This window comes from Ochlerotatus camptorhynchus, unplaced genomic scaffold (genome assembly GCF_037179485.1).
Source record: "Ochlerotatus camptorhynchus isolate MF236.1 unplaced genomic scaffold, CSIRO-AGI_Acam_v1.1 ptg000285l, whole genome shotgun sequence".
Lineage (NCBI taxonomy): Eukaryota > Metazoa > Arthropoda > Insecta > Diptera > Culicidae > Ochlerotatus > Ochlerotatus camptorhynchus.
Window position 1 is genome coordinate 272830 of NW_027040774.1, and position 27760 is coordinate 300589.

Sequence of the window (27760 nt, forward strand, 5' to 3'; positions counted from 1 at the left end):
TTGTATCACCTAAACTCGTTCAGGTAGAGATAGAACCCGGTGTGATCAGGTCCCAAGAGGTAGTGACCTCTTTTTGGGGAGCATTTTTTCATCGATGTTATCTATCTTAGCAATGGACGTTTCTCGCTCAATCGCTCGTAATGGTTTAATTTCCGTAGTACCTCATCAATCCGATGCTACCTTACCTTACCAATCAGGCTCAGGCCTTGATGTTCTCTGCTGTCCGAAGAAGTCGTCTCCGCTCTACTCGATCCATGGCCACACGTCGCCAGCCTCGTAGTCTCCGAAGGGTCCGCAGGTCGCCTTCTACTTGGTCGATCCACCTTGCCCGATATTCTTACGACATGCCCAGCCCACCGTAGTCACCCAATTTTTGCAATGTGGACGATGGATGGTTCTCTCAGCAGCTGATGCAATTTGTGGGTCTTTCGCCTCCTCCACGTTCCATCATCCATCTGCACTACACCGTGGATGGTACGCAGCACCTTCCGTTCGAAAACGCTAAGGGCGCGTTGGTCCTCCAAACGCGTATTTGAATTTCTCTGCTGGTATCATTTTCGGCGGTCACCAGTAAGCTTAAATACACGAACTGAACTCGGGCTGGGAGGCTAATATTGCCATCCCTAGATCCTCTTCCTCTCATGTATTTCGTCTTTGATGCGTTGATGGCAAGTCTAATCCGCCTAGCTTCAGCCTTAAGTTTGATATACTTTTCCGCCATCGTCTTAAAGTTCCGTGCCATGATGTCGATGTTATCGGCGTAACCAAGAAGTTGGATTGACTTCCTGAAGATTCCAGACACGAAAGTCCATCACGTTACCGTAACCCCCTTCGAGATTCAAAGGGACTCGAGAGTGTCCCCGATACTCAAACAACGCTCATCACTCGATCCATCGTCGCCTTGACCAATGGCGTCAGTTTTTACGAAAATCCGTATTCGTTCATAATCTACCATAGCTGATCTCGATCGATTGTATGTATGGGCACGTTGTATTCACGGCATTTCTGCAGAACCTGCCGAATCGCGAAAATTTGGTTCGTGGTAGCACGGGCACCCATGAATTCCGCCTGATATGACCCCACGAACTCTCTTGCAAATGGGGACAGGTGGCGGCATATAATTTGGGAGAGTACATTGTAGGCGGTGCTCAGTAGTGTGATCGCGCGGTAGCTGCAGCAATCCAACATGTCGCCCTTTTTGTATATTGGGCATACGACACCTTCCATCCACTCCTCAGATCTCCTCCTTCCAAATCTTGGCAATTACTCAGTGCAGCGCTCTAGCTTCATCACCGAATTTTAATAGCTCATTTGGTAGTTGATCCAAGGTCTGTTGCCGTGCTATTTTTGTTTACTGATGCATCACCGTTGAGGTGCTCGTCATAGTACTACTTCCACCTCTCAATCACCTCACGCTCATTCGTGAGAAGGTTACCGTCCAATTCCTTGCACATATCGGCTTGCGGCACGTAGCATTTGCCCGAACTATTTAACTTCTTTTAGAATTTCCATGTGTCGTTTACGATGCGCTCAAAGATAAATTAAATCAAAAAAGCTTAACAAGTATGCAGATTCCCCACCGATTCCCGCTTCATCTTATTGAGTCCGAACCATGATTACTTCGGCAGTAGTCATGCATGATTAAATTCGAATTAATCTTTCCAGTATTAAATTTTATTCTTTATGAATATTTTTTTCTTCTTCTTTATTTAGTTAAATATTAATAGATAATCAAAAAAGATTAAAATTCAATCAAAAATTATTAAAATAGAATCAAAAATGATTAAAATTTATTCAAAAACGATAATTTTCAATGTAATCAACCTTGATTAAACTGGGTTAAATATCGGATGATTATTTTTTAGAAAGAGAGTATTAATTTTTAATCATTCGATATGATTAAACTGAGTTTAATGTCAAATTGATTAAATTTCAAGCAAAATGGGAATAGTTTAATTTGTCAGTGTGTACAGATTTTCCATCGCCTCGCGATCTTTTCTGCTGACGCTTCTTCTTTCGAAAAACCGAGTGCTCCACATTCAATCTCGTGCGGTGTTGCAGCATTCTCGCCCATGTTGCATTCTTCTCCTCTACTAACAGTTTGCATTCGCCATCAAACCAGTCATTTCTTCGGTTCGGGATCGCAGAACGTAGTACCGCCGCAGCAGTACGGATGTCCTTCCAGCCATCTTCAAGAGTAGCCGCGCCAAGCTGTCAGAGAAGAATTTTCCATCGATTAGAACGTGAGCGATAAGGTTTTTTGTGTGTTGGTCAGGTGATCTCCAGGTGGCTTTGTGGATATCCTTGCGTGGGAAAAGGTACTTCGGACTAGCATACCACGGGAGGCCGCAAAGCTTACATATCGTTGGCCGTTGTCGTTCGAGACGGCATGCAGGCTGATCGGCCCGATGCTAGGGCTGTGTTCCATTTGGTGAATTTTTACTTAAATTTGACAGATGGAAACTTTTGAAATAAACCTGCTATTCTACCAGACTTATTTCTGACACCTATTCGAAAATCGGACGATCAACAACAGAGAGATTTTCGAACATTTTAATTTATTTTCGAAGTGCCAAATTTAAGTGAAAATGATTTAAAAGAATATAGATCAACATACACTTTTCAACACATACCTTAATGCAGTTGTCAAAGTTCCGTTCGGAAAACTATCCACAACTATTTGTGCATCACCCCCTATGGAAAGATGGCTCAGGAACGGTATACTGCCAACAACGTGCAAGTCGTACGCAAGGACAATACCCTCCCAATTCGCTGGAGCTGCACCCAATTGAAAAATATTGGGCAATCATTAAAAGGAACCTCAAGAAAACTCTGAAAACAGTTGGAAATGACAAACAGTTCAAAGTAAACTGACGTTCAGCATTAAATAAGGTTGATACAACAGCGGTACAAAATCTGATGGAAGGTGTGAAACGCAAAGCCCGACAGTTCGCATTTGGAAAATCGGAAGCCTAATCAAATAATTTTCCTGTATTTTGTAGTAATTGAATTTCAAAATGAAATAAAGTTTGATCATTTATACACTAATAAAAATTCAATGATTATTTGTTTGTGTCCCACACATGAATTTTTGCAATGTGATAACCAAACGATATATATGTGTCGGACACATAGTTCTTATGCGTACACATAAAATTCATGTGTAACCACACATACTATTCATTTGACTCATAAATTTCATGTGTACTTCTAAGTGGATTCTGTTTATGTGTGGACACATGAAAATTATGTGGAATTTTACATGGAAATTCGCCAATAAAAATGCGTCGAGTGTACAATCACATAACATTATGAGTGTACAATAACATAATCAGTGTGCACTGTATTATGATTGATCAATTTTTGACCATTCCACCCTTTAACTCTGGCAGGCTGGACTGAATGATTTTCGACTCAAAAACAAGTAACCTCAAAGTACATGTGTGATGATTCTGAACGAAGACATAAGATCATGTTGAAATTTAATTTTGAGCATGGTAAGTGTCTGGATTTATGGATTTATTGTACGGATTTCGATCCATTACGGAATAGTGACTATTCATTGTCTGGGTCTGGCGATGACAAATCGCATCTACATTGAGACTGCTGTAAGCTGCGCCGGATGTCAAATTGACAAAAAAAAAACAAACAAATCAATGCATGATTATCTCGTTGAGATCGTATAGTTGTTTATTTCTTTGGAAACAAAGCACGGAAACAAAGCATAACAACGATTTCTGCAATGCTTTTGGCTCGTTTTGTTTCCAAAGAAGCAGTCAATAACAGTTAATTTGGGTGACGTTTTGCAGCTGCACCACTTTTATAATATATTCAATTTGTTTAACATTGTCACTGTTAGCGCTTTCATCGCAATTATTTTGGTTAAACAGTTTTAACGGGTGTTGACAATTCGAAATTTCGATAAAATTTAACCGATAGTTGATTTTTCTAAGCCAAAAACTAATGAGAGTCAAAGTTTTACCAAATACTTTTGTTGCTGAATGTTCGGAAAGAAATTATGTTTTAATGGACCTTTGTTAAATTATAGGTATAGTTGAATCATAAGAAAGTATGGAGCACAACAAAACTATTATGCAAATTAATACACGCAATCCAACGGAGTTTTGAGTTCACTGCTAAACGCCCCTTCTGGTGATAATTGAATTTTTAGTCTCCGCTGGAGCTCAAAAACCAGCCACCATCCAATTAATCTTCCAAATCACATAAGCGTACACATTTGCATCCAATTAATTAAACTAATTTTACGAATCCTCTACTACCGGCAAATCGCCACATCGATGCACCAATTAGCACCAGAGCTACCCAACCATTTCTGCTGCGCTCCAAAGCCCACCGCGATCTGCTGCCACTTTTGGCGGTTGAATTACTTCCGCTACTGTTATTCCACCGTTCACTAGAGCCAGGAGAAACGGGTTTCAGAGTCATGACAATCTGTGTCGTTTCGTAGTCCTTGTCGCTGCGATGGTTACTGCTACCGGCAGCGTGACCAACCGTATTCATCCGATGATTGTTGGTTCGATGTTTTTCATGGGAATCCTCCATTCCGGAAGACTCGGTTAGATCTTCGTCGTCGCTATTGTGCGGCTGTTTTAGATGCTCCGATTGGCCACCCAGCTGGGAGTCTTCAATTTCCCTTCGGATTTGGGTTCTCTTTAGGCTGTTGCACAGATCCTCACTGCAGTAGCAGTAGTCGATTTTGTTGGCGCTCTTGCAATCGTTGATTGGAAGATTTTCACCACAGGTTCGCAGTTCCATGTCACCTGGGGTGGAGAGAAGATAAAAATTAGAATTAACGATTTGCTGGTGAATTTGGCTGTATATTAAAGCACTAATTGTGAGAATCGTGATAATAATTGACCACCATTTTTTTTTAAATTGCATCTTATCAGTCCAAAGGCCCAAGCGCAATGATAGCGGAAGCGGAACGGCAACGGAAAAGGCAGATATTGGGCCGTATGAATAAAAAGAGTTTACTTTACTTTCCCGTGCTTTTCTTACGGGAAAAGTAAAGTAAACGCTTTTATTCATACGACCTATTGTCGGATTGAAAACTAGTTAGAACCAAAATGGCTTCGGTTAATCATTTTGATGTGATTTGTGACTACATTTAAACTCTTCGTTTCCATTCCGCTTCCGCCCACATTGCGTGTGGACCTTAATGGTGCGAATTCAAATACAACGAGTTAAAATTACACCAGCTTTACTTTAATTTGTTCTAGAAATGACTGGAGTAAACATCAGCTATCTCTTTCTACGCTTTCTAGGAATTATGTTTCAACATTAGCATAAATTAAACTTATCACCTAACGGCAACAATCGAACAAAAAAGTGTATCCTTCCGAGTATCAAACGGGAAGCAAGATAAATGATAATAAATTTGTAAGAATGATTTTCAACTGGAACGGACTCACCAAATTTATTGATGATGGATGTCCAATTGCGGATTAATGCATTATGAATTCAAATTGCACCACCTTTGCATTCATTGCATTCAGAAATGGCAGAAAACGTGCTGGAACCAGGAGGGTGGTAGCGAGAAAAATATTGTAGCTGGTATCAAAACCATCATGACCATAAGACGAGCGCTAAGATCAGTTTATCCAGATTGCGCACACACTAAGATTTTTTTTACAGGAGTCAGTATGTTTTTACTGGGTTTTTGAATTTGCTGAAAACGTCGGTAAAAATTCAAATGACCGTTATCCGTAAGGAATCAATGAAATCAACCAAGTTTATTTTATATCATTAAATGGGGTTAACAAAACTAAGTACGAACAAGTTCAGAACAAATTTTCTCATTAATAAATTTTCCACAGATGTTTAAACTTTTACCGAACAGTTCCGCAATTCAAAAACTTGGTAAAACCGTACTGACTCGATTAGTGTGCAAAGAGATCACCCAGATTGGATGTAAACTGAACAAACCAGAATATGAGTGGGTTTTTGACCAAAATATTGGTAAATGTGATCCTTATTTGAGTTATTTTTATCCAAATTTCATGTAACTTACTTGGGTTATAAATGTTGCCTACGTTCTGGGTTTGCCCGCTTTATGCCCAATCTGGACAAACTTATTCTACATAATAAACATTCTAGCTTATCTGATAGTGTTTGTTTTGATTCTCTCGTGCGCTGAGAGCTAACCAAATTTCGACACCGAAGGACGGATGAATGCATGCTCGAATTTGCGTCCAAAAATTTTGTGTCATCCAAAGGAAAGCACCGAGTTTGCTCCTCTTTAAAATTGCAATTAAAGCGGAGTTTGTAGATCCCGATAAAACTACTTGCAATCAATATAAACATTGAGAAAAGTTACTGGGTCACCCTATTAAAAAATATGGTAACCCTAAGTTCAAACATCTTGTTGCTTGTTAGTAACGCGCTATGTAACCGGTGGAAACTAACGATTTTAAATTGGCTCACTACTTGACTAGCCTATTGGTCCCAAGCAAATCGACTAACGTACCCCATTCTAGTATAAATTCCAGTACTACACTATGTTTGTTTTGATTCGCTATGAAAGTATGACAGATAAAATGAGGGGTTAGTCGATTTTCCTATGTTTCGAGGGATGCATCGATTAGCTTGGGACCGAAGATAGTACCAGAGCTGAGCCAAAAAGTTGAGCTCGTTTCTTCGTGACCTCCTGGTCTTAGAGTTACCTCTATGCTATGTATATATAGATAACATAAGGAGTAAGCCACGTGGTAAGCCACTCTGTCACCGTGTGTCTGTGTTAGTTTCCACCAGTTTGTTATAGAGATTGCTGACGTTTGCCGTACGCACACTACCTCACGTATACGTATACACAAAACGTTTTCATCAGGAAAAAAAACTTCAGATGGTCCCGAAGAAACGAGCTCAACTTTTTGGCTCAGCTCTGCTACTATCTTCGGTCCCAAGCTAATCGATGCGCCCCACGAAACTTAGGGAAATCCACGAACCACATAGCGAATCAAAACAAACCTAGTGTAGTACTAGAATTTCAACTAGAATGGGGTACGTTAATCGATTTGCTTGGGACAAATAGGCTAGTCAAGTAGTGAACCAATTTAAAATCGTTAGTTTCCACCGGTTGATAGAGTTCCATAAACGTTTCACAACTTTAGAGATCGAATATTAGTCAACGTGCGGCTACCGTTGAGGGTAACTTGTCTGAAGATTAGTCCTTGACACGGGCATTAGCCCTCTCGCTGTGGTATGAAGACGAATGGGCACGTGCCACCCGAGCAGAAGGACTAGGCCATGAGTATAATTTTCAATTAATTACTGGGACTGTGTTGGCGTGAACCTAGGATTTACAATCAGAAACTGTTCCGTTGCGCTTGTCTTGGTTTTCTTGCAAGATATCTTTACATCTGTTCCTCCTGATGCTGCTGCTTTCGTGGATCCCAACCGGTTTCGTATTTACTTTTCTTCGGATTGGAGGTTTTCAATCCAGATCCAGAACATTTTCTTGCCCGACAGGATGGTGCGACAATTTTCTTTTGACGTAGAACTACGTCTTTGTCGACGGCGTGAAAAAAATAAAAAAAAATATGTGAAATAGTGTTAGCGTTCAATTGTAACTTTGTTATTTACCTATAGATGAAATTATAATCCAAATACGCCAATTGAAAGGATATTACTTAACAAATCTGCTGAAATAAATAATTTCCAAATTTTTCATAAAAAAAACTTTTGATAAATATACAAATGTTAATTTTATCACTGTTTTCATGAAATAAACGTTTTTCCCAAACCCAGTCGTCATAATCGAATACCACTTGGTTGCACATCGTTCTGTTTCAACCTGAAAAGATATAAAACAGCGCTGCTGTCGTGCATCTGCTCATTTCATTACCACTCATGTTTACATCTATGCGGATTTGCTAGCGCTAGTGTACTAGCACCACAAACGAAGTGACAGACGACTAACTGGCGAAGAAATCAATTAAAATAATGTGGTTCGCTGTAATAGAATTCTCTTAGAAGGTTGTGCCTTTAGCCACCAGATGGGCTATTTTTTTATGTTTTGATTTGAACAAATTTTTTTTGAGTGTGCAATGATTTTTGACAGTGTGCAAAGAGTGTATCATTTTGTCATTATTTTATGCATTTCAGTTTTGAGTAGAGTGAAAGAGATAGAACCAAAACATTATAGTACATTTGGTGAAAATGTTAGTACAATCCAGTAGTAGTGTTGCCATATGGTACACTGAAAAATTGCAATAGCAGGTTCGTCACCAAAGTTTTCGAGTCTCTCCGTCCGTCACTTCGTTTGTGCTAGCACTGTGCAAAAAAGTAACCACCATAATGCAAGCAGGGCATCAGCGTCACGAAACACGCCCCCTCCCCAGGGCTACCAAAACTACAGATAAATCTGTATTTCTACAGATTTTTCAGAGTTCTTAAAACCAAGATTCTGTATTTACAACAGATTTTTAAGATTTAAACAGATTACACATATTTTTAAAATATGATCAAACAATTTTAAAACTGAATCTTGAGATGTTTAAAAACTTTTTTTTGTCACTTCAGCCAAATTTCATCTTTGCCAACTAATTGCATGTATACATGCTTTTTTTGCGATTATAAAAGGAGAATGAAAACTGTCAGAGTTATTATTTCTTGCCAAGCCATAAGTAATCACTTTTCAAAGAACATTTTTTAAGGATTCAATTAATGAATTATCAACACAGATATCATCACAGATTTCCTGGACAAAAATTAAGGGGCTGTTCATAAACTACGTAGAAAGTTTAGGGGGGGGGGGGATTATCCACGGCCCATACAAATTAAAAAAAAATTGTGTGGACAATTGTCTACGCATGGGGGGGGGGTCAAGAATAAAAAAAACTGTCTACGTAGTGTATGAACAGCACCTAAGATGAAATGATTTTTTTGGACAAAAACACAGATTTACTTTTGGCAACCCTGCACCTCCCCACCCCCCCCCCCCCCCCATATTGGACGTAAATTGTGGAACGTAAACAAACATTTCATGTAAAATTAAGTGTTCTCAACCCGAAACATAAGCAAATCGAAGAAGAGAACGTTTTATTGAATTCATTTTCTCGTTTCTTTCAACTAATTCTTATGTCAAAAGAGCCGCTTACATGTTTCGGTCTCAGGGAACGGAAAATTACATGAAATTTTCGTAGTGTGTAGGCTTTTGAATTAAATTTCACTTTATTTTCATGTAACATCTATGTGAAAATTACTCAAAGTGAAAAGATCTTTCCCCAATCCACTAGAAAGCAACATAAATTTTATAGTACTTTCTAAATGAATTTTATTACACTTTCACTTAAATTTTATTAAATTTCTTCGTAGCACTAGAGGACAATTTTTTGAAACATGGTGAATAGATTTTTTTAAATTGTGGCTGGGGGTTGAACAGATGTATATTGCTTTATTGTTATTGTTTTGGTCTTTATTGGATGAGCCTGTATGAAGTTAGATTTGTTTTAGTAAAACGCTCGATTCTTAACTTTTTACCTAGTGAACGAATTTTAGTAAAATTAGTGGCATATGAATGATCTTTATTACGACTAAAAATTAGCAAAATTTCAAATAGTTACGATCATTTTATTTTCTTGAAATAAATTTTTCCAAGAAAAAGGCGTTTTTCTTAAATTGCTCTAACTTTTTGCAAACTCAACCAAATATGCTCAATGCTGTGCCAATAATTGATAAATGTATGCTGAGTCAGCTGCCAAAAATTCAGAGACATATCTTTTTAACTTGCTTTTAGAGCCGTTTTTCTCAATTTTGAGATACACTGTACATATATAATTTCATGCATTGGTTGGCGTCCACTAGGATCGCTGTAATAATTGACAATGTTTGTTCTACTTCTAAGGGGACTAAGACAGTCTCTTACAATTCATAACATGCACTAGTTCATTATTAATCAACCCTCTTTTCCGTTCTCAACCGTACCGCATGAGCTTATAATTGCGAGATGCAACTTCAAATTGGAGCAAAAACATATTAGATTCTGTTTGTCAAGCGCATTACTTCAAGATTACAAACTATCAGCGAGCACTATTAGCGCACGAACTGCAATTACGAACGAATTTCAAGAATTTAAAACCACCCTCCAAAGTCAAGTGCCGCCAACCCTTTCCCCCGAAGAATGATACAATTGTTACTACCATCCATTCGCGCCCCTTTTCACCTCATAACGATCAGAAAATCCACAACAACCGTCATCGCCATTTCGCACACAAGACTGCACAACAACCCTCTCCGAACTAGGAAATAAACAAAGCGGGTGCTGTGCCGTGGCGGGCGAGCAAACCTCCTGACGTCGCTCAGATGGAAAGAGGAAAACCTTTTCCGCTATGAATTTAATTTTAATGATATTTCCCCAAAGTACCACCCGGTGCGGATGGATGCTTCGCTCTCCGGCCCCACGCTCGTTCTCGCCACCGTCTCACCACTCACACACTAATAAGATGGTTGTTTCTTTGCTGAAAAATAGTTGCGGCTGGGTTGTCTCTTCCAATTTCCGAAATGCGACCGTTCTTCGCTGGAGGAATTGAGCCTAGGTAAAGGTAAGGGAGGTATGGCACATCCAGTACTTGGTGGAGATTGCGTAGATTATGGGAGGGTGAATATTTATTAAAATGAATTTCAGTTCGAGAGGGGAAGGATAGAAATGAAATTTTAATGATGGTAGATGATGGGTTTTTTTTTTCAATCCTGGAGACATTAGGAATAATTGCTTTTGAAGTTGATCGCATGTGGTTTGAAAGATTGGAATATTCTTCAAAAAGAAATATTCTTCATAATTCGAGAGTGTGAATGTGAAGGCTTAAAAATCTATCAATAATTGATCAAAAGTCCAACATATTGAAGGCAAGTGCTAAGTTCCAGTTGGAATATTATATCCAAAGGTTAGTTTAAACTGATTGCACTTATCAAAATTCAGGGGAATTACACAATTAATTAACTGAATGGGACTGGGAGTGACCAAGGGCGGGATGTGCTGCCAAATCGGCCTACTGAAAATCCATCAATGAGATGTTAATATGTAAGGCTCAGTGAATTTCTCATCTCTTTCGTTCTCCCGCTGTTTATACGGTTGAAGGAGTGTGACGTTAAACTCTGTCATCCATTTAAGGGGAGGTTCAATTAGATTTTGTCTAAAAAATCGATTTTTTTTTACATATAATTAAAACTACACTTGTGTAGAATATATGTGTCAAAGGATATTCCGGTACAATACGTATTTTTCTTTAAAACTTTAAACGCGTTTTTCTCGGAACCATGTTTTGAGAACTCTTGTCAATGATAAGTCTTGTTCTATTCATCCGATTCGCTTCATTCAAACATAGTTTTAAAGTGAATACTTTTCTTTACGGCTTATACCTATCATTGGCATGAAAAATTGTTTTTTTATAATTTTTAAACGAGATCGAAGTAAAAAAAATTAACTTTTTTTTTAATGTCCAAAAAGCTAGGTTTTTTTTCGTTAAAAATTTGTTTAGGTTAGGTAGGGGAATTTACGTATTCTCGTCAATCTAAGCAGCGTCCGCACTTCTATTAGCATTTTCACAGCGTCACGCACATATATGACGTGTCTGTTTGTTAACATTCATCTGCTGCTTGCTTCTCTATCCATTCCAATCGACAGAATTCTTCAAAACTGTTTGAAAGCGTTTTTACAACGCTCTAAACTTCTCAGGTGAGTGTGACTATTGTCGGCAGCCTCGTTTTCTTCGGCAACCTTCCCATTAGAACTGCGTGTTAACCAGCTGTTCTATTATCGGCAACTCGAAATCAGCCCCATTTTGTATTACGTATGCTTCATTTGAAGAAAAATCTGGCATAAAAGGATTGCTCGGTCCTACAAATATAATCAGATTGAAGCTGAAAGACTGAAGAATCATTTGGATACATTCAGGGAAGTGTGTTGATGGTAAAACATAGTGAAATTAACGTTTAAATTTTGATTGACGAAAACAGTCAATGGGTGCCGAAGCCGACATTTACCCTATATGCCGTAGGAAATTTTATGTATTTTCATAATATATGACAGTTACTCATTTCAGTTTACCACGGAAGGCCCTACAATTGACAGCAGGGGACATTGTTTCGTGCGCAGATGCCGACAATATCCGCCATTTTGAAGCCGCCATTTTGAATTTTTCAAAAACAAAAAACATTTTGTAGTCATCAATGTATAACGCATTAAAACTCAATAGCACAACTTTGTATGTCTTTTCGTTTTCCCACAAAAAATTCGCAAAGTTTGCACGATTTTCGGCCAAATCCAAATGAACCTTCCCTTAATCAGCCAGAGAACAAAAGAGACGATAAATTTACTGGGCCTCACCTGTTTACGCTCATTAATTTCCCATATGTGAATTTGGTTCCAAACATAAACAAACCAGTTATGCAAGGTAGGCGACGATTGTTCGTATTTGACAGTCACCTCCCCCACCTTCATTCGAGTATTGCTTAATTTTTGCTATGTTATGGTTTTTTGCCTTTTATATTTCGTGTTCTGTACTCGATGTGAATCGAGATCCTAACCTAACCTTCAACCACTGGTCTATCCCGACATTTACGTGGCCAGATTTTTCTTAAACCAAAACCCTTATGCGACAGTTGTTGGAACTCTTCTAGAGTTCTCAAAATCTTCCAGATGTTCATTGATCGGACGTAAAGACTCGGATTTAAAGACTCGGACTTAATATTTCAAACATTCTCGTAACTTCCCCGAACTTCACGTAACTTCAGTAAAAATTTATAAGCATTTGTGAATTTATATCAACTTTTAGATGTTCTCTGGATTTCCCAGAAATTATTTCAACTTCTCTGAAGTTCTCTCAGAAATTTTCTGGAATTTAATAAATTCCCTGGACTTCTCTGAATTTCACAGAACTATATTAAAAGTTCCCAAAATTTTCCTGATGTCACACTTAATCTAGCTCGGTAAAATCTCCAACAGCCGATTACCTCGGCATTTACTCTCTGCTGATATCTCTGCAAAATATCTGTTTGTTAGCTGATATCTCAGCAAAATGTTATTTGTTAGCTGAGTCTCAGCAATTGTTTTACTGAACCTCAGCAAAACAAATTGCAGAAATAATCGGCTGTTGGAATCTCGGCGAAAAAAATTAAGTGTGTTGATCTTCCCTGTAGTATGCTAGCAAAATTTACCTTAGCATCTTGAAGTTCTTAAAATTTACTAGATGTTCTCGAAACTTCTCACAAGTTGCCGCGATTTTCCTAATATTCATGAAAGATTCATCAGAAGATCCATGATGGTTCAGTGTATTCTGAAATTCTCGGGATTATTTGAAGTTATCTGGACTCCTGTAAAGTTCCTAAATCTTTTTTAAAGTTTTTTTTTAAATTCATTTGGTGTTCTTTAGTCTTCCCTAAAATTATCAGGACTTCTATAAGGTTAATTTTCCTGAAATTCATAATCAATATAATTAACGCGGTTGCAAGATGTCACTGAAGTTCTAGACATTGAATTGAAATTCATGAAACTGCCCCTGAATTTATAGGAACTAATTCTTTAAAAGCAGCTTCCCTGAAGTTATTGTAACCTAGTTCTGGCAAAGTCTGAGCTGACTTTGCCAGAACTAGGTTACAATAACTTCAGGGAAGCTGCTTTTAAAGAATTAGCTGAGCTGACTACCCAATGAACATTGCAAGCTGAAGGATAGCTTATTCAAGCAAACATGTGCTTTTTCAGCTAAAACATGACTTATGCAGCTCTTAATCAGCTCAAATTGTTTTCTGGGTACTCGTTCATCACTGGTATATAATCTCCAAGCAATAAATGACTGGTTCAATTGATTGGTTCGAAAACTGTTACCCCAACAAACAATTGAGAGCACTTATAAACCACCTGAGTTGATCAAACGTTGAATAAAAGCTTCCAGAGTTGAACAAGAATTAAGTTATATTACCGTTTGGTTAAAAGCTTTAAAAACTGCATGGAGCGCTTTTGAATGATTTTTTGCGTTTGGTTTAACTATATGCTTCATAAGACTTACGATACCTTTTTTAGCACCTCAGTTAAGCAGATTGACAAGAGTTGTATATAACGTGGTATAGAAGCATTATACTCCAAAAGACTTCTTTTATGCAACACTATGTATTGTCACGATCATGAAAAACAGTTTCAATGATTATCACTGCACACATTGTTCAACTACACTAAAAGTTGCTGTCAAGCACGGAAACTTATACAAGTTATCTAAGCAACTCTTATTAGAGCATTCTAACAGTGCTTCCAGGTATGTTTGTTAAGCATTTATTCAATTATTGTAAAGTCATTTTACATTTTTGATGAAGTTGTTGTTTAATGACAAGTTATAGGTACGTTTATATGACCGTAAAGCAATGATTATTCGATTGCAAAAGAAGTCACTTTACCGAAGATCTTGATATACTTCTCTCATATGATCAAATTATTCAATCAATAATAGAGCAGATGGAAACAGAAGCGGCAGGCAATCCAGGATCATGAGGTCGAATCGTGCTTCGAGAAATACTCGACGGTGTTTTTATAGGTGTTATTAATAAATGCAAACATTTATTTAGGACATATATAATATAATCAATAATTTAATTCTGGATAGGTTCTTTTAGTTAAGGCATTAAAGAGTGATTAATTGAAAGAATATTAATCAAAGATTAAATAGATGCTTGATACTACTTCCTTCGTCATCATATTACATATTTTTTAAATGTGCACAAACAAATTGTACAAGCGCTTATTTTGGCGTTCCACGACAATTGTTATACTAATATTACTCTAGGTTTACTCTCTACTAAATTTCGAAGCAGCTGTTAGTGTCAACAAACGTGATATAAGAGATTTAACCATGCAAAACAATAAAGCTTAAGTTTAACTATAGGTTATATAAAAGATGCATCTACTTCTATACCGTATACATATAATGCTGTGGTTGAAAAAATTCTCCAAACCAGTGTAAACAAGGGTTTTAAAGAAGTTGTGATAAACAAATTGTACTGTTATTATTCAGCATGCAGCTGAATAAAATCACAATGAAAGCGTTTCTTCAACAAGAAATTGTTTTTTGGGTAAATGTTATCCTGAATACGTTAGTGAACACCTATAAAAAGCTTTGTGTTGCAGTGGAATAGATTCTCCAAAACAATGTAAACAAGGGATTCACAGAAGTTGTGGTAAAATCAAAACGAAAGCATTTTCCAACTAGAAATTGTTACTTGGTCGACTTCGTCAAACCTAGATTGTAACTATCCTAAAGATCAGAACTTTCTTTTTTTCTTTCTTCAAAATCTCTAAACTTCCTTGATCTTCTCTGTGCTTTCCTGAAGTTTTTGGAACTGACTTAATGTCCCGGCAACCATCCTGAAATTTATGGAACTTTCCTGATGATCATTAATAAGATTGCGCTTAATTCGTCTAAACTTTCAGGAGTTTCCTGAACTACTCTGAAGGTCACGGAACATTTCAAAAGTTTTTACAGTTGTCTGAAACTGTCCGAGCTGCCTTGAAGTTCTCTGATCTTTGCTTTTTTTCTTAAGTTTTTTGCTCTAAAGTTTACGGAACTTTCCTTAAACTGTTCCCACATTCTCTTGATGTTCCACTAATTTCCTGATGCTATTGGCACTTTGCTACTTTAAAGTTCCTACAATTTAATTGAAGTTAGTAAAACTGTCCTGATGAATTTTATGTTTCCTGATGCTCTTGGAGCTTTCCTGAAGTTCTCGGAATTCACCTGCACAGAAATTAATGAAATGGTTTTAAAAATCTTGAAACTTTCATTTAGTTCCATGGTCTTCTGTTAAATTCCTGATATATTTATGAGGTTTTCTAAAATTCTCAACTTACCTTTACAGGTCTTTGAACCGCCCCAAAAGTCTGGACTTTATTTAAGCTCTAGAAACTTTCCTAAAGATCTGTAAGCTTCCTGAAGCTCATGAATTATTTTTTTTTATGTAACCAAAATTTTTCTCAAGTACCTGAGATTCTCAGAACTTCTTGAAAATTCTTGCATCTGCTCTGTAGTTAATGAAACCGCCTTGAATTTTTCGAAACCACTTGGAGGTCCTGAATTGCAGAAATTTTCTATACTCCCCCAATGTTCCAGTAGTATATTGATGAAATCTTCGAAATTCACTTTCAATCTTCGTAACTGCTATTAGCTTCTACAATTTTCGTAAGGTTAACCGGACTGCTCTGAAATTCTACAAGCTTCTCAAAAGTTTAAGGAACCTCAAATAAGTTTTCAAAATTCTCTGCACTTCCATGAATTTCTTGGAACTTCTGCGATGGTTTCGACATTTTTATGAAGTTCTCTAAACTTTTCTGGACTTCTTTAGGCTTCGCTCAATTTACCTAAAATTAGTGGAACTGTTCGTAACTTTTCGAAATTTGATGTTAACGGAACTTTCTGCTCTGAAGTTCGCAGAACGGTTCCAAATTTTAAAAAACTTCCCTAAATATCTGTCCGATCACGGACACTGGAGATGGTGTGGCAATCCTCGGCTCGGAGGATTCCAGCTGATTTGGCCAATTCCCCCTGTGGGAATGCCAACAGGAACACAACGAAAAGCTCGACTGAAATTCAACTCAACTCATAGCCCTGAAAAGGACTGTTTTGGCTTCGGCTTGTCCAAAGAGGAAAAACGAGAATGAATTAAAACTTTCAACGGCGCTATATTTCGGTATTTGCTTTACAAAGCTTGTGGACTGTATGATGGCGACGCGCAAAATGCGTCGCTTTAAATATGTTTGGCTTTCTTCTTTTTGATGTTGTATTCATTGATTTCTCCTTCATTCATAACCAATCAGCACTCGCTGCACGCTCGTTGGTTTGTGGTCGGTCGGTCGCTCGTCGCTCGGTCGGTGCTGCTGCTTGCATGCTCGTGCCAAGCCAGCGGCAGCGTAAGGAAATGATCAAAGCTTGTTTTCAGGGTCTTGATACAAATTAAACATGTAGCACATTAGGGTTAGTTTCGGAAACCGATTACCCGCGGTCGCCTCGGGGTTAGTAGAGTTTTAAAGGATTGGGTAAGTGGTTAGGGCGATTACACAAAACAACTACTACTACTACTTCTACAACACATTACGTTCGCTTCAATCGCGAACATTCTCCCCCCGGGCAAAGAGGAACTTGATGAACAACAGAGGGCTGGGTTGAATCAAAGGGTAAAGGGGCCAACTTCGAGATTGGGCGGCGGAAAATACCATGAGAGGTTTGGACATCTGCAACCCTAACAATTGAATCTGATCCGGGGTAGACCTTCAGAATTCGAGCCAGTTTCCACGCCTGAGGTGGAAGGTTATCTTCCTTCAACAATACTACCATCCCTGGAGTTACATTCTTGGAACCCTTTGTCCATTTTTGACGGGTTTGTAGGGTATTCAAATACTCGCGAGACCATCGCTTCCAAAAATGGTCACGGATACGCTGGACAAGCTGCCAGCGTGTAAGTCTATTAATGTTTACATCTTCAAGTGAAGGTTCCGGAATAGCAGTCAATGGGCGACCAATGAGGAAATGCCCGGGCGTAACAGCTTCAAGCTCATTGGGATCTGAAGAGGACGGAAACAGTGGTCGGGAGTAAAGGATCGCCTCGATCTGTGTGAGCACAGTGTAATACTCCTCAAACGTCAGCGAAGCATCACGAAGAACTTTTTTAAGGTGTGTTTTGGTACTCTTTACTCCAGCTTCCCACAACCCCCCAAAATTGGGCGCCCTGGGTGGAATAAAAGTCCATTTTATCTCCCGAACCTGACAGAACTCATTCAACTGTCCATGCAGTTGATCACTTTTGAACAACTGGAACAAATCGTGCAGATCAGATTTGGCTCCTACAAAATTTGTCCCGTTGTCCGAGAACAGTTCCTCGATGAGACCTCGTCGAGCAACAAAACGATGAAGTGCTGCAACAAAGGATGAAGCAGACAAATCCGATACCAATTCCAAGTGTATGGCCTTGGTGGTCATACAAATAAAAAGACAAATGTAAGCCTTCACTAGAACAGGTTTCCTACTGCCTTGGCGAATGAAAACTGGCCCTGCGAAATCAACTCCTGATTTCGAGAAAGGTGGAGCTGGAACGACTCTAACCTCAGGTAGATCGCCCATAGATGGCTGAAGCAACCTCGGATTGGATCGGAAACATGTAACGCAAGACCGGATGATTTTCCTGACAACAGAACGAGCATTCAGAAGCCAGAATCTCTGGCGGACCAACGAAATGAGACCAGACGGACCAATGTGCAACATTTCGCAGTGCATTGCTCTTAGCAACGATTTGACAATTGGGTTTTTGTCAGGGAGTACGGCTTGGTGCTTTGAACCATATGGCAAACATGAATGTTTCAGTCTTCCACCCACTCTCAACACACCATCATTCATAATAACATTCAGACTACTGAGTCGACGCAAAGGTTCACCTGATTCAAGCCGACGAATTTCGTCAGAAAATGCAACTCCTTGAATATACTTAACAATCAAATTTAATGACTCTTTCAACTCTCGCACAGTTAGGTATTCCGAAGTGATGCGCTCCGATTTGGGAGACCTTGCATTCACAACAAATCTCCTGACATATCCAATCACTCGCTGAAGCTTTCGGAATGAACTAAAGGCAGTCATAACTGGGAGGGTTTCAGGAACAAGAACGGCAGTAGACGCGGCTACTGGTTTCAATTCCGGTAGTTTATCATCGGGAAGAGGATTAAGCTCATCAATCGGATAGCAATTACTTCGCAGAAACGGAGGTCCGTTCCACCAAAGTTCGTTCGAGGCAAGGAGTTGGGAGGGTTGACCACGACTGACAACATCAGCTGGGTTTTCGGACGACTTGATGTAATTCCAATTAGCATCAACAGAATGATCAACAATTTCTGCAACTCGATTGCAAACTTCAAAAGACAAGAACCTTTCCCTTTCTTCTTCTGGAACTGACTCCAAAATCGCTGAGTCATTCGCACACCACTTATGAATGGGAAATCTCCCTTTTCGGAGTAGCTCCGTGAGCTCGAGACGACATTGGATGGCCCCTTCTATGGTTTCAGACCCAGACAGAACATCATCAACATAAAAATCTTCAAGAACGATCTTGGCTGCAATCGGAAATTGATCACCATCATCAATAGCAAGCTGCTGAAGTGCCCTTGTGACTAAAAATGGCGCAGAAGATGTACCATAGGTTACTGTCGTTAATTCCAAAACTTGTAAGGGATCATTTGGATTTTCTCTCCAGAAAATTCGAAGCAAAGAAGTGTGGATTCTGGCAAGTGCTATTTGCCGGTACATTTTACTAACGTCAGCAGAGAAGGCGAACCGATGCTTACGAAAACGCAGGTTGATCGAGAGGATATCATCTTGGACCACTGGTCCGATCATCAAAGCATCATTCAGGGAAGGTCCATTACCCTTCGATGAAGCATCAAACACAACTCTGAGCTTCGTTGAAGAGCTCGTAGGCTTCAAAACCGCATGGTGAGGGACATAATACTTCAAAAGCTTTGGAGGATCTTGAGACTCATCAATCTGAATACAGTGACCGAGGGATTTGTACTCATTGATGAACTCTGCATATTGTTTTTTCAGCTCAGGGTTTTTCAGGAACCGTTGTTCCAGCATGAAGAATCGACGAAGAGCAATCGAACGATTGTCTTCTACCCGATGAATAGAATCTTTCAGGGGCAACTGAACAATGTAACGACCATTCTGGTCGCGATGGGTTGTGGAGCAGAAAATTTCTTCGCACAACTGTTCTTCATTGGTGAGAGGATTACATGAATCCACGGATTCAATCGACCAAAACCTTTCCATAGAATCAGCAAGACTTTGCAGACCCACAGAGTAACAATGTTGTGCAAAATGAGACTCTTCGATAGAACCAGCAACAACCCATCCAAGCCGAGTTTCTTGGAGGATTGGAAGTTCATCAGCCATCTTGACTTGACCTGGCAGCAATAATTTGAAAAACAACTGAATTCCAATCAGCAAGTCAATTTCACCAGGAATATGAAATTCAGGATCTGCAAGTGGAAGATTCGGAGGGATGTTCCACTTCCTTACATCAAATGGAACAGATGGCATAGGGCCAGTAACTTTGTCAGCAACAAGACACTCAAGTTGCGCAGCATAGCTAGAATTACAAGAACGTATCTCAATTCTAACCATCTCAGATAGCGTTGAACGCTGACCATTTGCTCCGACTACCTCAACGTTAGTGGAGAAACAGGGTAGATTCAAAGACTTAACCAGACTACGAGAAGTAAGGTGAGCCTGGGAACCACAATCCAAAAATGCTCGACAGTATTTCAGATTTCCATCCGAATCCTTAATCTGAACCCTAGCGGTCATCAACAAACTATGACTCAGACGTGGGGGTTGCTTCAGTGAACGCGAGACTGCACTATTGGACTGGGATTCCTTGGGAACAGATTGATATTGCACATTTGGGACATTCGATTTCAAGACAGACTGCGAAACATCAGGAAAAGTTTGAGACTTCGAAATTGACTGTGAAACCTCAGAAACAGACTGGGATTCAGCGTTCGAGACATTGGATTTCGAGGTAGACTGGAAAACCGGTTTATCACTATGCAGAAGGGTATGGTGTCTACCCTTGCATTTAGAACACGTATATGACGATGTACACGAATTACTTAAATGACCCACTTTCAAACAATTAAAACAAGCTTTGATCTCTCTTACCTTGGCTTGCCGTTGCACGACGGTCATCGCTCGGAAGATCTCGCACTTGAAGTTCGGGTGGGCTCCAGTTCCACACATGTCACAAGACTCCTTTCCGGTGACAGCAAAAGTTTTGGTAGAGGTGCTCTTCACTTGATTCTTGCTTGGTACAGATGGCTTCGTAACGGGCGGCTTCACGATCGCATCCTCGCACCGCTCCAGGATTGCGCAGCGCTTCTTTAGGAACTCCATCGTGTCCTTGTACGTGGGAATTTGCTTGTGGGGAACGGTTGATTCCCATTCCATCCGGGTTTTGGCATCCAGAGCTGTTGCCAAGAGGTTGACAACCAAACGCTCCGACATACCGTTCATCACTTCCTCCATGAGCTTCAATCCATCGATGTGCCGGGATACTTCGTAGACTAATTCCCGAAGATCCTTGGCACTTGTTCGGTTCATTTTCTTCAGGCTAAGCAGCCCCAGGATGTGTGTGTCTACGATGAGCCGCTTGTTTTCAAAACGTTCTTCCAGCAGCTCCCATGCTCCGGCATAATTATTCTCGTTCAAGGTGCAGACGTCGATGATTCCAGCGGCATTACCAATCAACGCTTTATCAAGGTGGTAAAGTTTGATGGCGTCGGAATCGGTGGATGTTCTCATGACGTCGAGAAACATGGCCTTGAAACGTGGCCAGTTCTCGGGTTTCCCATCGAAGGTGGGAATGGGAGCCTTGAGTGGTTGCTGCTGTACGATGATGCGAGGAATCCCTTCTCGCTGGGACGATGGCATCGGACGAAGTTGCGGCTCGGTCATCGACTGGATTAATGTTTCGACCAACATGCAAGCCTCGTTGTGTTGGTCTTCGAATAGCATGTACGTTTCATCCTGGTCCACTAGTTTTTCGGCGGGAGTCAAAGCGACGATTTGCCGATGAATATCACAATACTCCTGGTAGTGCGTTTCCAAATTGCGTGTGAAGACTTTCAGCTGCACCATACTCAATTGCCTTGCTCCAGCTCCAGATGCTTCTTCAACGGCCTTCCGGATCCTCGTCACTTTGGCCTTCGCTTGCCCACGAAGGTGAACAAGAGTCTTCACTTCAGCCATCTTCTCCTTTTCGGTCTTCACAGGTGTGTGTTGAATTGGCATCAAGCACAGCGATCACCTGCACAACGGTAGGCAGGAACGGACAGGAATAAACACGTTCCACCACTTGCGCACGACGTAAGACGTTCGCGTACGTTTTGTTTTGCACACGCGACGACGAACAGGTTCGATTTCACTCGCGACTGTACTTTCGAAGAAACTTGCGGTTTTCCTTTTAGCCAAGCCACAAGAAAATTCTAAAACAAAACTCTGCGAGCTTTTCGTGAGGTAGCAGGAAATCCGATCGGCTGATCACAGCGACGAAAGGCAGGAACTTTTCGACAATCGTCAGATTGTCGAAACGCTGTTGCGGTTGCAACAGAAACGGATGGGATCACACGGATCCGGTTCGGCAGGACCAAAAATGTCCGATCACGGACACTGGAGATGGTGTGGCAATCCTCGGCTCGGAGGATTCCAGCTGATTTGGCCAATTCCCCCTGTGGGAATGCCAACAGGAACACAACGAAAAGCTCGACTGAAATTCAACTCAACTCATAGCCCTGAAAAGGACTGTTTTGGCTTCGGCTTGTCCAAAGAGGAAAAACGAGAATGAATTAAAACTTTCAACGGCGCTATATTTCGGTGTTTGCTTTACAAAGCTTGTGGACTGTATGATGGCGACGCGCAAAATGCGTCGCTTTAAATATGTTTGGCTTTCTTCTTTTTGATGTTGTATTCATTGATTTCTCCTTCATTCATAACCAATCAGCACTCGCTGCACGCTCGTTGGTTTGTGGTCGGTCGGTCGCTCGTCGCTCGGTCGGTGCTGCTGCTTGCATGCTCGTGCCAAGCCAGCGGCAGCGTAAGGAAATGATCAAAGCTTGTTTTCAGGGTCTTGATACAAATTAAACATGTAGCACATTAGGGTTAGTTTCGGAAACCGATTACCCGCGGTCGCCTCGGGGTTAGTAGAGTTTTAAAGGATTGGGTAAGTGGTTAGGGCGATTACACAAAACAACTACTACTACTACTTCTACAACACATTACGTTCGCTTCAATCGCGAACAAGATCTCTGACCTTCTCTGATTATGTCTGGACTTCTCTGAATTTCAGGGAATTTCTATTAAGTTCCGGCAATTTACCTGAAGTTATTGAAACTTCCCCTACGACCCCACGTGTCACGGGATGGTTGAATGTTTGTTAGTAGATAAATAAGCCAAATATGGCCATAGGATACGTTTGGTAACCGTTTTTGGCAATTTATCAAAGTTAAAAAAAAAACTTCCAAGTGGGTGGGATCTGAGACTGAACTCATGACTTTCTGTCATGACAGTCATATTGTCGCATGAGAAATAATATAGACTCTTAAATACTCTCAACCACAATCAAAATCATATTATGAAGTCCTTCGCCTTTATCCGGTAATTCATCAGCACTGTATAAGCATATTTTTGTTAATGATTGGCATCATATTTTATCAGTTCATGGCTAATGCAACTACAGCGCAAAACCGTTGTTTGCGGACTGAGTTTTAGCCGGTATTCATGTTCCTAGATTCCTTGATAGCAGGTTTTTGGTAATAATGATACCATTTGCGGTCAGTATTCTTACAAACAAACAGCTGACTTTTCAATAATCAACCCCGTAGTTTTTGCTATTACTGAAAACTCAGTAAATCGTAGAATCTCTGAACTGTCGAAAATGGCCGTTTCAGTCAATAAAGAATTGCTGCCTTTTTCAGTAATTTATTTGTTTGAATAGCTGAGTTTTTCAGTATTTTTAGTTTTTTGATGAAAAAGTTCGTAATTTCATCAAATACGTGTTTGTTTCTGTTAATCAATGTTTTGTTTGGGTTCATTCAATTAACATAGTTCGAATTTATAAAGATTTTTATTTGGAGACTGAGTTGTACATGCTTAATGGCGGAAAAGCAGTGATGCTGTTTTAACTAGTCCAGGTGGGTTGGCCGGTTGGTGGCTCTTTTGATGTGCCGGATTGCGTACCTTATACTGGAGCTCTATAACGGGTAATTTTAGTGAAAGTTCATTCTTCAAACTAAGTCGAACATCTGGAAGTTAATGCAGGACTGCAGAAACTTCCAAATTTCGTGGCAGTTTCTACACCCTTGTGTAGATGTTTCACTGATTATGACTTCAAATGCGTGAGGTGGAATGGAAGAGGAGGTCTTCTGGAAGAATATAAGACTTTCAAATTTATTGTCAGGAGCAGCAATATTGAAATTTAGTTTGCTGACTGCTCCAGTAAAACATAACGAATACTGAAAACTCGGTAATCTATTTTACTGGGTTTTAGTCATTCTCCGCAAAGCTGTTATTTTATAGTAACGGTAACCAGGATATTAGTTTTATTTAGAATAGCTGAATCTTCGCTAATTTGTGTGATTTACAGCTCGTAAAAAATACCGAACAGGGAAACCGTGATTAAATGTGTACCGTAAACCGGGGGCAATTGATCACGATTTTCAGTAATATATGAATATTTTCATTGCTTGCAAGCAAATAAAAAAAAAGGAATTTTTTAAACTACATGTAGTTAAAAAAAATATTTTTTTTTATTTGTTTAATTATGTACGTAAGATTTATTTTGAATGATTATTGTTCGAAAATTTATAAATACTGCTTTGGGGTGAAATTGAACAAGAGTTTTTTTTATTGATTTTCATGACTTGTTCCAAAAGTTGTTGCACTTATTTTATTATCGCTTTGGCTTAAACGCTGTACAGATTGGAGAGTTATAACATGTTATAACGATTGTCAAATAATTGCAACACAGAAACCATAGAAACATGTAATAACTCTGTAGTCTGAACGTACTATTACTGTATGTCCTCAGAATGTGAGTTTATGTAATTACAGCTCATAAATATAATTCATATGTTTGAAAAATATGTTTATTATCAACTGTATATGCGATTTTGAAACAAACTTATTGAGAAATATCGGTAAAACGGGCCTCCCTTAGCTCAGTCGGTAAAGGCACAGCTACAAAGCAATACCATGCTGGAGGTGGCTGGGTTCGATTCCCGGTCCGGTCTAGAAATTTTTCGGGTTGGGAAATTTCTCGACTTCCCTGAGCATAGAGTATGATTGTACTTGCCAAACAATTATACTAATGCAAAAATGGTACCAGGCATCGAAAGCTCTCAATTAATAACTGTAAAACGTTCCTTTGAATCACCTTGCAATATTAAATCTTCTAAAAAGCACATATTTTCCACAGTTTGTCCGATCATTTTCACCCCAGTGATAAATTTTCCTCCGGTTTACGGTACTACCAAAGATAATACAGCTAGGAATTGGAAAAATGAATACCGACTAAAACAACATCCGCAAACAGCGGTCTCTCTGTGTAATGCTGCCTTGTCTATAAATACAATACATATTGTTGGCTTTGCATCAGACGATTGTGATGATGACTAACTATTCAGCCGTTACTTAAGCCTCCTCCTCTTTACGGACTCTTATAATCACTGCCCATAAAACCCCACAGGGAGAGGAACTTGACAAAATGCACTTGACGCGAACCGATCGAAGTGATGACCGAGAAAGAGCATCGTCGTTAAAAGCCAACTTTACGATTATGTCATCTCACAGTTAGTGCTCAATATAAATGGTGCATAAACGTGCACCGGTCGGTTTTAGAGTATGTAGGTACCAAGAACCATCAAGTTCACTTACCGTCGACCTGGGTTAGACAGCTGGTATACGTCGGGGGACACTCGAGCACGTATTTGTCCAGTTCGTCTAGATCTCGCTCAAAGTCCTCACAGGTGGTCACAATATTTGGCAAGCTGCCGACCGGTCGAGGATGATGCGAGGAAGACATATCGTCCGCTGCCTGAGACCGAGCTAACCGGAAGGGTGTATCAGCCCCTTCGCCGCAGACGTAACACCGCCGGGGCTGTGCCGTTGCCAGTGAGGAACCTGCCAGTGCTGAAATGGGATTGAGAGAGAGAGAGAGAGAGAGAAATGTGACAATTGTAACTGGGGATAATTAGAATAATTAGAACGAGATTGTTGGTGGTACATTGGGAAAGGGACATGTATGTGATTGCTAATGGTTTTATGTGTGCTATAAAACGTCGGTGACAATTAGACAATTATTTTGAAGTCACGCTTCGAAAGGAAAACTAGGTAAAATTGGGTGGAAATAGTACAATAAAAAAAATATCAGTTCCCAAATAAACACAGGTTCAATGCCAATGCTGGAGGACTGTTGGGGCACTGCCAAACCGATGGAATATAGACAAAATCGGAAAAAACAAAACGGAACGAGAAATTGGCCGGATGGAGATTTTTAATTAATTTATTGTTCGAAGCAGACGGTTGTCTGTTATAATACGAAAAGCCAATTTATGTTATGACTGGCTCCTCTCGAACATAATTCACGTGATTGATGAGCCTGACTGTCAGCAGAGTGTTGATTGGTGGCGTGAGCTTAAAGACCGAAGAGAGTTGTATGAATTTTTGGAAGCTAAAATATGTTCACACAAAGCCAAAGCCCATCACTCGCTCATGAATGCTTAATTCATCGGACAGGGTTAGTTTTCTTTCTGATGTCGGAATGATCGGATGACAATTGCCTCGGCCAGCAAAAGTCGCATGTAGATTAGACTTTTGTGTTCACTTTTCCGAAATGGTCTCGGATTCAACCAGCAATCATGATGGACATTCAAACTAAGTCCTAGTTCCTACCCATTTGATATGGGTCCTATCCATCACAAAACAACCAATTGGTCCATATGTTTAAACCATCACATGGATGTAGGTGAATGGTTTGGTCGAATTTTCCCACTGTGTTTGGGGAACAGCTTTGGTTAATAACAACAGCTGCAGCAGTAAATGGTTCAAATCTGAATTCCCCCAGGCTCCCTGAACACGCCAATCCAAAGAAATGCTGGACAAAAATTGACAATAGGCAATGGAATTAATTTCCGTTCAGATTGAAACGACTCTCTGGGATTGCAATTGTGTGTCAGGTTACAAAACATTATTCCCAAGCAAAATTCACCAGTTACATGACACTGACGCCTCCGTACATCCGTATAAATATCTATAACAACAGTGGCGCCATCATTCGAAACTAGAGACAGGGTTCCATACTATGCGAAAAATCGGATTTTCTGCTTCTTGTGTCCCGTTTTGGGCTTTCCACCATCCGCTCAAAGCCAATGTGCCGACTGGTTGTCTTTTCCATTTCAATTTGATTTTGAACACGGTTGCGCACATTTTGTTGCAGACAGGCAACATTACCTAAGCACAGGACGACAGTGCAAAAGCTCTGTCCTCTGTTGACGCTGAAGGGGCGATGTGTACCATCAACACGTCAACTGTTTTGATGGGATTAAACTTTACATTTCACCGTAGCATATTGTAGACATCATCATCATCATCAAAAATAGCCTGGTGAGTAGTGTGGAAGGATGCTGTCTATGGCAGCGGTTTGTGAATGTGAGTGCATCTGAGAAAATTTCCTATGAGTACATACAGATATCAAGCTTACCCGTTGAGCAATATCGTCAAACGGTATGATGAGGTGAGTAGGAGGTCTTAAACTATTAAATATTAAATAACTTTACAATCTGCTAGTCTCCAACAATGCTGTCATGGCAAATTTAGAGCTGGTTACTCACTGATTTTTCAGCTGCCTGACCTTCTCCGTCTTTGGTCTTATTACGTCCCTACTGGGACTTTACGCCGGCTCTCAACTTAGTGTTCTTTGAGCACTTCCACAGTTGTTAATTGAGAACTTTCAAAGTCTGTACCATTTTTGTATCAGTATTATTAGGTTTGTTCCCGTACTTGCTTTTTTGCTTTTGCTGTAGGTTGCTGCAGGTTTCTGTATGTTGTTGTATGTTGCTGTAAGAATATAATATGATGTAGCAAGCACGGGAGCATACTTTTGCTTTTTGCTGTTCAGAATCTTACAGAAAAGCAAGTACGGGAACAGACCCATTGTGTGGCAA

The 27760-nt window shown here is 39.8% G+C and overlaps 1 protein-coding gene across 1 annotated transcript; it reads right to left on the bottom strand.

Moving 5' to 3' along the window:
• Positions 1 to 27750, bottom strand: LOC135706670 (uncharacterized). Its single transcript, XM_065228317.1, has 4 exons — positions 27723 to 27750; positions 27597 to 27653; positions 25473 to 25727; positions 1 to 4781 (listed from the first exon to the last, which is right to left on the bottom strand). The coding sequence occupies exons 1-4, from the start codon at positions 27748 to 27750 to the stop codon at positions 4252 to 4254; spliced, it is 870 nt and encodes a 289-aa protein (XP_065084389.1). The 3' UTR covers positions 1 to 4251.
• Between the last annotated feature and the right edge of the window lie 10 nt (positions 27751 to 27760).

Bases quoted from the DNA above. Each gene is read 5' to 3' on its own strand.
- LOC135706670 (XM_065228317.1), bottom strand. From the start codon at position 27,750: ATGGGTCTGTTCCCGTACTTGCTTTTCT. The intron at 25,728-27,596 runs GTACGGGAACAA...ATCCCATTTCAG, and splicing joins CAGCAAAAGCAAAAAAGCAA to CACTGGCAGGTTCCTCACTG. The intron at 4,782-25,472 runs GTAAGTGAACTT...TCTCCACCCCAG, and splicing joins CTGTCTAACCCAGGTCGACG to GTGACATGGAACTGCGAACC.